The following is a 12,152-nucleotide window of genomic DNA, read 5'->3' on the forward strand; positions in this document are numbered from 1 at the left end:
AGCCTGTGACTTGCATAGTTATGACACACATACACAGGTTTTTTAATGAATTCGAATGATAATTTCATGACACTTGGAATGACCCAGTCCTGTAAATCACACGCGCCCAACAACGGTCAGATTCACCGGGAAGAAGGGGGCAGATCGCTGGCGCAGAAGAGGGCCGCAAACCTGCGGAGCGGACGGGGCTCCGGCCGGAGGGAGCGAGCGCGCTGCAGCCTGGGCCCCCTTGGCCACAGCACGAAGCCCACACAGTGCCCCCGCCGGCCGCCGTGTGGGCGTCCGAGGCACAGGGGGCGGCAGATGGGCGGCGATTTGAAGGACACGTGCCCCCGGCTGGTGGCTCCTTGCTCTAGGTCTGTCTGGTGTCCCCATGGCCGCCAGGAGCGAGCGCAAGGGACGTGGGTAGCTCGGGCTTCAGAAGCAGAACCGAACCCCAACGGCGGAGCCCACACAGCCCGGGGCCTGAGGGAGGGAGGGAGGTTCCTGCGCCATCAGGGACCTCAAGGACGAAGCCCGCGGCCCGTTCTGCGGGCGGTGCGAGGAGAGGGCGGCGTAGGGGAGCAGAGCCGGAGCTCAGACCGGCCGCTTGCCCCATGTCCCTCACGCTCCTCCTGCCTGCGCGGGGCAAAGGCCGTCCCGTGTCCCACAGGGTGATCCCGGCGTGTAGGGGAGGGATGAGGCCGCAGCCACAGGAGGACGACACCCCCCCGGGGAAGGTCCCTACATGCGTCTCAAGTGATGAATGACTGATTCCAGGTACAATGTAAAAGCGCGTATGTTCTAACCCTCCACTACACCTCCGGGACAGGCGACGGTTGACAGAGCCCGTCAGAAACACAACTCTAAACCAGGAGCGAGGTCAGACAGCCCCCGAGCAGGCAGAAAGCCGCCCAGTTCTCATACCGGTGTTCCCCGGATCCTCACAACCCGTGTCCACGCTAGTGTAGTGCTCGAGCTTCGCCACCAGCTGACTTTCAATCTGCTGGAGACTGTGGTCCTTGATGGCATTTTCCACATCTTCAGTGAATTTAATCTGCTCTGCCAAACACAGTATCTAAGGGACAAAGAGAAAATTTATTTTTAAAAGGTAAATTTACTCAGAAAACTTCATGGACTTAAGGAAAGACACCCTCCTCCGGATCTCCAGTCCTGTTCCGGGTCTCTAACTGAACGTTACTGGCGCCTCACACAGTCCAGAGCAGTCCCTTCACCGCAAAGCCCTCCTGAGTACCTACCGCCAAGCTCACCCTTGAACAGCTTTTTCTCAAGGATGCAAAGGTACCAGAGCATTCCAAAGTCATCTCAGGACACTCCAGAAGTCTGAAATCCCAAAATTCCAAGTTTATCTTAAATTAAGTTCTGTCTTCATCTTTGAGTCTAATACCCATAAAGAGAAACTAGCTATAGACCAAGGAGATATCCTTATACTTACGTAAAACATGAAGTGTTAGCACTGCTTGAAAGGCTTTCTGAACAGAACCAACCTAGCATGGCTACTGGTAAAGCCGTTACATGCTCGAACACTAGCCTTCGAGAGCTTATGCTGGGATAGTTCGAGAGTCCTTAGATGAAGGCAGAAAACCAATATGCTCCTCTGAACTAAAGACGTGGTCCACCATCACACAGAGCCACTGACGCTACTGAGCAGATAGTTCTCAGCGCGCACACGAGTGCCCTCGGACGCCTCTCCTCCCCGGCTCCGCCATCTGTGCACACGTTTACAACGTCACACGGCGGGCAAAGCTGCCGTCTTGTTCTAACTGAACACACTGCATTAATCTACTATCAAAAGCATTACATAAATATCTTCGTTTAAGTAGCATTAAATACCATTCTTTAAAGGAAGAGTAACTCTTTCCAGGGCAACGTTATCTCCCCTCACGTGTGGGACAAACTCAGCAGGCTCTTTCGTCAGGTGTGTGAGACAGCACTTAAGCAGACCAAATCTGCTTTGCTCTTTAACCTTCATACAAAAATGCTCACTTGCCACCTCCAGACTAATACTCCTATCTGTGGTCTTCCTCACAGGCAACAGGACTGAACTTCTGCATTATAAATGCACATGGATAAGCGCGACAATTTCTGTGAGAGGCTAGCAGAAATGGTAGTCAAAATACCGCCCTGGCTAGTGCTCAAGTCACACCACCATTACAGTATCCCGGCAATAATACTGTACTTCAATAACGTAAGATGCAGCAGTCATTAACAGTGCTTCGCAAACATTTTCCAATTTAACCTTCCAAATAAACGGGCAACGCACGGATCATCATGCCCTCCACGCTGTGTCTGCAAGAGTCCCTCTGAGAGCAGTGGCAAAGCAGGACTGGACCAAGGTCTGGCCAAGTCCCTGCACTCAGCACGCGGTCTCCTTTCCAGGTCAGAACGTCCCTTCTGTACCTTAGGTCAGGTCCTTCCAAGAGCACCTCTAGAATCCTGACCTAGCGGCCGTAACTCCTACCAGACACTCGCGCAGTCAGGCTATCCAACTCCTGCACATAAACGCTCTTGAGGGAAGTTTTTCTTAGCAGTAACTGCTAAGACGCTAGAATTTTTTGTTTTGGTTGACAACAAACTATCCCTATTTTCGGTAGTTCAGGTTTCACGGGACCATGCACTTGGTTTGTGGCCCCCGTTTTCAGCCAGGTGCATGGGAGCCCCGAGGTCAGCTGCGGGCTGGACCCAGCAGTGCCTCCTGCACCCGCCGCTCCTGTGCGTCTCCTGACACCCTTGCCATTTCCCCGAGCAACCGCTCTGCAGTCCTTCCTTCTGGAAATTTTTAATACTTTGCCTTTTATTCCAAGTTTACTTAACTCCTCCCCAGAAGCTGACAGGAGTAGAGAACATTTCCAGAAGTAATAAAGCAGCTTACCTGTGACTTTGCAATGGCATTATTGTTCACTGATGATTAATTTTCTCTAAGAGCGTAACAAGAACTGTAAGACTTACTTTAGTTTGTCTTGACATGCTAGACGATGCAAATGATAGGAACAATACAATGGCTAGGAATCTAAAATAGTCAGGTTTCCCATCTAACTTCCCAAGCTTTAAAAGAACCAATATAAAACCTGTTCCCATATCATCTGGAAAGCATTTGACCTCGAGCACTGGGTAGATTTTTCCTGTGAGAAATCCGCGAACACCTCCAATGCCAACCTTCCGGGGTTCCTGAGAACTGATGCCCCACATGTCCTTTACCTGCAGCAGGTGTCTCGGCCCCAGTGAAACAAATCCAGTGAAGGCAGGACTTCACACCAGCCTTAGGACCACACGGAATGACACCGGGTAAGACCTCCAACCACGCTCTGTAACAGAGCCGCAGGCCGGGGTCTCAGGTGTGAGTTCCTATGAACATGGAGCTGTGGGAAGTCCATGACCCCCCAAGCAGAGCAGCTCTTGGCTTCCCGCCAACACCCCAGTCCAGAGCTAGGGCTCTATCCGGACACGCACGGACACCCCGCTAACCTCCCGCCAGCACTAACCTCCTGGATGAGTCCACGGGCAAGTGGGACCCAGGGGACGGGCCTCAGTGCATCAGTGAGGCACTAACCATCAGGCCCTGGGGCGCCCCTGCACCACTGACCCCCCTCGCTGGCCTGAGGGCCTCAGATCTCAGCGCCTTCTGAGAGCATCTCGCTGTCAGCAAACCAGCGGAGCCAGAGGAAACGCCACAGCCAGGCGGTCCTGTCACCATGTACAGGCGCAGGGACAAGACTCAGAAGTTATGCAATCTGTCAGTATTAGCTGCTAGAGAAAGGAAGAACAAAGATGCTGCCGTCTGACCCCCTGGCCTCCATGTCGGGGATCTTCCCACGAAACCCGCCTGCCTACGTTGCAGACAGGAGCCCCCTTACCTGTGAAGGGAACGCGGACGGGTCAATTGAGCCCTGACAACTTCGTCCCGCAGTAACACACTCTATCAACAACTGCTTCAGAGTCTGCTTCATTTCCAAGGCTAAATCATTTAACCAGGTCTGAAAATAAAATTAAGAATAATATGCACAAGGAGCACCTGAGTGGCTCAGTCAGTCAAGCACCCAACTCCTGTTTTGGCCCAGGTTGTGACCTCACGGGGGTGAGATTCTCTCCTTCTGCCCCTCCTGCCCACTCACACGCTCGCTTGCGCTCTCTCTCTCTCTCAAAATAAATAAGGAAAACTCCTCAAAAAATAATAATATACACAAGTCATAAAACAAACATACACGCTATTGACTGACCCTATTCATTTATTTCAAGAGGCAGGATTTAATTTCTTATTGACTTTCAAACTCCCAAAATGTGTTACATGACATATAATAATTTATTTTATTATTACAGAAGTTAAGCAATTTGAGGAAAGCCATCTTTTCACCTCTTGGGCTAAGGGCTGAGGATGAAACTCCCAAACGTACAGTTAGCTGTCACTGTCACCATCTCTGCAGATGACTGGGTCGCGAGCAGACGGACCCCTTCATTCCAATGTTGCAAGAAATCAAACTAGACAGCAGGGAGAGTAAGTGAGAGTCACAGTGACTGGCTCAGCCCGCAGGCTCATGCTACCCTGGAGAGCTCATCGGAAGCCGCAGTGGAAGAAGGGATTGCTTTCTACGGTGAGTGCTGTTATTTGGGGAGCTAAGCCACTTCCTTAAAACCAATTTTCTTCCAGGGTGAAAACAATACTATTTTTCACTTGAAGGTAGATAAAATTATAAAGTCAAGTGAAGTTAACAACAATAAATGATAACAAGAGCAATGAATACTTATTAACCATGACTCTAAAAGACCGTATATCTGCAATAAAATATAAGGGCAAAACCTACAATGCTAAATAGCTCTTCGTCGTTAGACTCCACGTTCTGGACTTCTCCATCTTTAGAGCCCTTTCCGGTACACGAACAGCACTAACTTCCAATGCCACAGAAGCTCAGGCTCAGGGTCTCCGAGCCAGGCTGCAGACACCGCTCTGCTGACCACAGCCAAGACTGCAGACTTCCAGCATCCTCTGCCGGCAAAGCTGCCCGGGGCGGGGCCCGCTGCTGGAACTGATGCCCTTCCTCTCTCTCTTTGTCTACTCCCAGCCAAACCCCAAGAAAGGCAAACGACAACAACAAAACCACAAAACTCTTCACCAAACACAAACACGGGAGCTATTAACAAACCCGTGCTTTCAATCACCTGATTGATGTCATCAGCATCGAATCAAATGTTGAGGCCTCCTCAGAAACAGAAAGTTTGCTGAACTGTACAGACGTGTGTGGTAAGGCCCGGGCCCCAGCCACTAGCTGGGAGAGAACTCTGGTCCGTGACAATTACCATGCACTGGGCTGCGACCTCCTGCAGTCTGGTTTGCTGTGTATCTGCCTTAGGTACACATCAAAGGATGGTTCACTGCCAGGGCCGCAGCGCCAACTGAGCAGTGGTGGTCCTGTAAATGCGTTCGTTGTACACTTACTTGTTCACCCAAATCATCTCATAAAATCATCTTGTCCAACCATCACATCACACAACCCATTTTGGGAGCATGGGAGTAAGTAACAAATCATAATCCACCTCCTGAAGTAAATCTTCTTTGGGTGCCCAGTGCATATTCACGCTGAGACGCGACGCACTATACATAAAGCCACGCACCTCATCTAACTGCCAACAGTCTTTGCAACAGACAGGAAGCTGGGCAGCGAGATGGGTATTTTACAGATAAGAAAGCTGTGATTCTAAGTCACGAGCTAATAAGTTGAGGAGCAAAGATTAATGACCTGTCTTTTCGACTCCAAAGCAAAGATTCTTTTCATAGTTACATACTGCCCTCCAAAGACTAAAAAATCCATATTTTTTTCAATATCAAATCATTCCAAACCTAACAAATCATCTTAAGATACGAGATGAGTTTCCTAAAAGGCCTAAGTTTTACCTAACAAATCGACTAAATTATTTTTTTTTAAGATTTTATTTATTTGACAGAGAGAGATCACAAGTAGGCAGAGAGGCAGGCAGAGAGAGAGGAGGAAGCAGGCTCCGGGAAGAGCAGAGAGCCCGATGCGGGACTCGATCCCAGGACCCTGAGATCATGACCTGAGCCGAAGGCAGAAGCTTTAACCCATTGAGCCACTCAGGCACCCCTAGACTAAATTATTTTTGATACAAAGTTCATAGAGTTAATTCTTTTCATTTTCATACTAGAAGAATTACTTACCTCTACATTATTTGAGAGAAGAACTTTGTTTTTAAAAGGCACGACCTCTCCGTCTAAAGACTTCATTGCAGTGATATGCTTGGATTCCTCATCAAAGCACACACTGTTGATACCTAGAACACAGAAGATCAATGGAAACGTGAAAGGGTGAAAGACATAATTATTAAACAAGGTACGTCACTCCCACAGTATATGTGTACCTCATAATACGTATCATAATGTACTAGAATTATGTTAATTCTCCAACGTAACACAACAGTTTCTCCTCATCAAAAGTGGAAAGAGCCCACAGGTCCCCAACAGGTGGATGACTAGGCCGGCGCACTCCCCCACGGGCCTGGGGCTCGGCAACAAAAAGGAGTGAAGCGTAGCTGCGGGCATCTCCAAGACATGATGACGAGCAAAGAAAAAGGCCAGATGCAAACGAGCGCCTAAGAACACACACTGATGATTCCACTATGGGGGCAAACAGAACTTCCCTTCCCCCGGATGTGTACTTTATTTTCTGGTGTACAAAAATACTTCAATATATTGATGTGTAGACACCCCATTTGGATTTTCACAAAAAGCCTGTAAGTTACTATCTCCAACGTGAAGGAGGAAACCAAGCTTCCAAGTGGTAAATTCGTAACTGACTAACCCAGGGCGGAGGCCGAGTGAACGCAAGCCTGCTGATTGCAAGGGCTCCGGCCACTGCCTCCCGCAGCCCAGGTCACGGTTGCGGACACGGCGCCACCGAGCTCCGCACACACGGGCGCGGAAACGTGAGGACTCTGCAGGCCGGACGGCGTCTGTGTCCGCCTCTCGGGTGTGCCCTGCAGCCAAGAGCAGCGCTACACAATCACCGGCACAGCTGTGGTCCACAAAGACCATCCCGCAGGAAGTCAGGCAGGGAGGCAGACCAGGTCCAGGGGTCCGCTGCATGCTCATCCTGACCGTCAGCGAAGGTGATGGAAATGTTTGACTAAATTTGAAAAATATGGCTGTTCTCCGACAAATGGAAGGTTCTGAGAAAATACTCATCTTGATTTTTATCACTGGCGGATTGCACAGGTCCTGGCCCGCGGACAGCGGCTCTCCGAGAGGGATGCTCGGCCCTGTCGGCACACTGGTCACCAGGTGACCTCGCCTCGGCCCACAGCCCAACGGCCCTCTGCACCCAGACGACCCCTGACGTCACTCCTCCGCCCCTGACCTCCCCACTCACAACGCCGCCACTGGAGTGCATCCACTCTGCAGTGAAGGAGCGCACTTTCCCCCTCCCCACAGCCCAGTCCTGCGGCCCGCCCAGTCCTGCGGCCCGCCCAGCCTCCTTCTAGCAAACACCAGCAGGTTCTGCAGACCACACCACCCATGCCACCTTGCAGGCGCCCCAAGACGCCGCCAACCGCTCCACAGCTCAGCTGTGCCAGCTGCAGGGAGTGCCGGAGGGCTGTCCACGCAGCAGGCGGTCTTTCCACTAAACCATGAACGCTTCAAGTGTGGGACACTCATTCTACTTCATGGTTTGCCTCCAAGCCTAACACTGTGCCTGGCAGAGCCTGGAACGCAGTAAGTACGTGCTAGAGACACGCCAGTCTTACCAGCAAACAGCTTTCTGAGGTGAGACTGAATCACCGACGGGCTGGTCGACTGGCCCAGCACCTCCAGCAGGTCGTCGTCGCCAAGGAAGTAAAACCTGGGGAACACTGAGCGCTTCTCCTGACACACACACAAATGAGAATAAGAGCCTTATCTTTTCAGTGAGTCATACAACAAAGGACTTTATAATTTATTACAGAAGTCTGATTTTAAAAACATGCCTCTAAAAACTCGTTTAATGACTTCTGACATCGCTGAAGCTGATCAAGTATCGTCAGCAGACAACTTCTGATTCCCGCCTGAGTCGTTAACGTCGTGACCCTACTGTCCTTCTTGATGTCAGCCATTATTGACCTGCAGAAGAAAAAACAGTTATTTTTACCTTTATTGAGCAGTCTTTGGCTGGAAGAGAAATACTGAGACATTTATTTTTGCCTGCGTAGAACAAACGAGAGGTAACACTATCATGACAGCAAGCATCACTACACTTCTAAGAAATCATGCCAAAAATGAAGAATAGCCCATTACTGTTTTTAAATACCTAGTTTTCTTCTTTAAGTGGGCTCTACACCCAATGTAGGGCTTAAACTCATGACCCCGAGATCTAGAGTCCTACGTTATACCAACCAAGGGAGCCACGTGGCCCCCCGTTACCATTTTCAACCTACCATATTGCAAATTCTCCAATTTCATTCATTCACCGAACAAATATTAAACCGTGTCTCATAGAGATAATGATCCAGTGAGAGAGAAAGATAGTAAATATTTTCTAAAAATATTTAAATAAAATGATGACAAATGCTAAGAAGGAAAAGGACAAAGTACCTTTAAAACAGCTAATGGGACGCCCCTGCCCCCAGGCTTGAGAAAGTCAGTGAGGCCGGGCTCCACCTGCTGAGTCAGAGAAAATGTCCCTGAGCGGGGGCGGGGGCAGGCAGGGGCGGGGGTCTCTGAAGGGAACAGAGAGCAGAGAGCAGCACAGGAGAAGCTGCAGAAGGGGACCGGGAGCAGATGGGCTTCACCCTCGGAGCCGCGGGAAAGCCAAGCAGCCACGAGCCCCGCCTTGGCCCAAACCACTCTGGCCGCTGTGGCAGCGGCTTCCTGGGGAAGAGGAGCACGAGCCCCAGGCCGGGCGGCAGCACGAGCGGGTGGCAAGTGTAAGTGTACCTCCGAATAGAGGCAAGAAAGGACAGACAGAAGAGACAGATTCAAACAGAGCAAGTAGGTCAGAGTATACGAATCTGGTAGCTTAATGGAGCTGGAGATGCCTGGGGAGGTCCAACACCCGCCAGGCTGCCGCTGTGCGCCGCGAGCCCGGCAGCACCAGCCCCAGAGACAAGGATGGGGAAGCACAGATTCGCACGAGGCCCAGACGGGGACTGTGGCTTTGGCGTGCAGGGTGTGTCTCAGTCTATCTGGAGCTCAGCAGACAAAGACCGGCTCCATAAAGCCACGGAGGGGCGGCAGCCTGCGGGAGAGAACCGGAGCGCCCACGGAGCGTGCACGGAGGGAAGCAGCAGGGGCACCCACACCTCCACGCGGAGAGAGGCCTGAGTGCGGGAGCCCCAGCGGACCCAGACAGACGAGCAGAACCCCGGAGGACGGTCTCCCAGAGGCCACGGGAGGAGACTGCCAGCCGGAGGTGCTCGCCTCTCTAAATGCTGGTCAGAGAGAAAGGAAAACGAGGCATGCCCAATGCCCATCGGATTCCAGCAGGAACGGAATGGTGACCTCATTCCCCACAGTACTGATGGGGAGGGACCGGCGCTACCACCGGTACCTGACATCCAGGCACAGCATTGCCATTACCAGGCCCTGCGGGAAGGACCGCGATCAAGAAGTAAAAACAGCTTCTTCGAGGGATCCAGTGGAGGAAGAGGCGGAAGTCGCCGACGACGCTCAAAACATAACGGCACTCACTCGCGTTAAGCGCCTGGTGACGTGGGAGAAAACACTGCGGCATGAGTTGAGCTCGTACGCAGCCCCACTCACCTGAAGTCCTCATCGACTCTGTTGAAGCGCGTCTGCTCTTTGGGCAATGCTCCACGGCCGAAGATGGGTTCCAGGTACACCCACTTCCTCTGAATGTGGTTTAAATTCTGTAGGCATTCATCCAACTCTGCCAGTTTTCTCTCCCAAATTGACACTTTATCTTCAAATCCTTTATAATAAGGAGAATCCTTTAAGGACTGAAGAAGGCACCTGTTATCTCCGACTTGATTTACTATGTCTTTCCAGTCTTTAATTAGCTTGATAGTTCGACTTTGGCTGTCTTCATAATCAATCAAGGTAAACACTGCTCCAACTCCCCAGAGATCAAGTTCACGTAAAGCTTCTCTGATTGTAACTTCACCTTGTGCCCGACTATTTAAATCCTAATTGACACAAAATATCCATATTTATTATTTCAACATTAATTACCATACACATAATCATAAAACATTTCATAAGAAGCTATATTTTTATTTTGTTTTTCACAATAAAGCAAGTAATAATAATAATAATAAATGAATATATTTTACATGCAATCCAAGAGAATCACTAACGTATCAAGAGAGATCAGACACTAAGAATCCAGGTTCACATGGTCAAAGTATACACAAGGTTCTGCTATAGGCTTCTTACTTTAAAAAGAGAAAAAATTCACGAATTCTTGGAAAGTCTGGCTTTGGGCACCTGGGTGGCTCAGTAGGGTATGTGTCCAACTCCTGATTTTGGCTCAGGTCATGATTTCAGTGTCATGAGATTGAGTCCCAAATTGGGATCTGTGCTGCGCATGGGGTCTGTTTAAAATTCTCTCTCTCCCTCCCCCTCTGCCCCTTGATACCAGCCTCTCTCTGAAAAAACAAAACCAGACAAAAAAAAAAAAAAACCAACAACAACCAAAAAAAACCTTTCTAACATATTTAAAATTTTGCAGACTTCAGGAATCTTACAGTAATTTAAAGTTCTGATACACCTCAAGTGATTAATTACCACCTTCTACAGAAGTCATGCTTTATAACCTCACAATTATTTAATAGGCTCCAAGATTATGAACAAACACAAAGGTACATATATTAAGTAGAAAATATGACAATTCAACAGCAAGAGTATTTTTATTTTGGGGCGCCTGAGTGGCTCAGTTGGGCTCAGTCAAGATCTCAGGGTCGTGACATGGAGCCCCACGTGGTGCGCCAGTCTCCACGCTCAGCGGGCAGTCTGCTTGCAATTCTCTCCCTCGGCCCCACCCCACTCCAGTGTGTTCACACACTCTCTTTCTCTCTCTTTTGCTCTCAAATAAATAAAGAAAATCTTCAAAAGAGAGTGAGTTCTTTTATTTTTACATTGAATGGGCAGAACGCAACACAGAAAGTCTGCAACTAATGTGAGAATTGAGAACTGTGCACACTTTACTTTCACCTTGGACTTTTTCTAATCCTGATTAGCAAAAACTTTCTGGAGTTTAACATCTCTTTGCTTCCATTTACAATATATCCCATGATTTTAAATGTATTTTATGTAAAATGATTTGTATTTGTTTGCTTTTTGATTAAAGCTGACTCCTTTTTTTTTTTTTTTAATTTATTTATTTCAGAGAGAGAGAGAGATCACAAGTAGGCAGAGAGGCAGGCAGAGAGAGAGGAAGGGAAGCAGGCTCCCTGCTGAGCAGAGAGCCTGATGCGGGGCTCCATCCCAGGACCCCGGGATCATGACCTGAGCCGAAGGCAGAGGCTTAACCCACTGAGCCACCCAGGTGCCCCAAGCTAACTCCCTTCTTAAACTAAGATATTTCTTTTCATATTTTTTCCTCTCTCTGAAGAAAGAGGCGGATAATGCGTCTACACCCCCTACAGATTCAGACGCATTACTAAAGAAAGAAGAATGGGATAGGGGAACACAGTCACCATAGTAAGAGAAAATAAATTTAACTTGCTATTTAAATAAAATACAAAGCAAAGGGGCGCCTGGGTGGCTCAGTGGATTAAGCCGCTGCCTTCGGCTCAGGTCATGATCTCAGGGTCCTGGGATCGAGCCCCGCATCGGGCTCTCTACTCCGCAGGGAGCCTGCTTCCTCCTCTCTCTCTACCTGCCTCTCTGCCTACTTGTGATCTCTGTCTGTCAAATAAACTCTTTAAAAAAAAAAAAAAATACAAAGCAAAACCATATATTAACAAAAGTAATATTTTTGAGATATTTATAAAAGTGAATCCTACTTTTAAGTCTGAAGCTTTGGCAACAATCATATCAGCTACTCTGAGGAGATCACCAAACAGTAACTTCTCCAGGCTCGTCCCCCGAGGAAGACCAAGTAGACGAAAAAGGTCAAGCCAATGATCTGGAGAAAGATGCTCCCCTCTCACATATTTCAAAACAGGTATTACAGTCTGTGAAAAAAAAATATACACACATGAACATATAT

The 12,152-nt window shown here is 49.1% G+C and overlaps 1 protein-coding gene across 5 annotated transcripts in view; it reads right to left on the reverse strand.

The window, feature by feature from the left end:
- Positions 1-12,152, reverse strand: part of DYNC2H1 (dynein cytoplasmic 2 heavy chain 1) — a 269,900-nt gene that overhangs the window by 222,101 nt on the left and 35,647 nt on the right. For all 5 annotated transcript variants that reach the window (XM_046014703.1, XM_046014702.1, XM_046014701.1 and 2 more), the window contains exons 25-31: positions 11,947-12,117; positions 9,743-10,125; positions 7,972-8,104; positions 7,753-7,870; positions 6,170-6,282; positions 3,855-3,974; positions 907-1,057 (exon numbers count right to left, since the gene is read on the reverse strand). In XM_046014703.1, coding sequence (XP_045870659.1) covers positions 907-1,057; positions 3,855-3,974; positions 6,170-6,282; positions 7,753-7,870; positions 7,972-8,104; positions 9,743-10,125; positions 11,947-12,117 — 1,189 coding nt within the window. The remainder of the gene's footprint in view (positions 1-906; positions 1,058-3,854; positions 3,975-6,169; positions 6,283-7,752; positions 7,871-7,971; positions 8,105-9,742; positions 10,126-11,946; positions 12,118-12,152) is intronic.

Source organism: Meles meles, chromosome 8 (assembly GCF_922984935.1).
Source record: "Meles meles chromosome 8, mMelMel3.1 paternal haplotype, whole genome shotgun sequence".
Lineage (NCBI taxonomy): Eukaryota > Metazoa > Chordata > Mammalia > Carnivora > Mustelidae > Meles > Meles meles.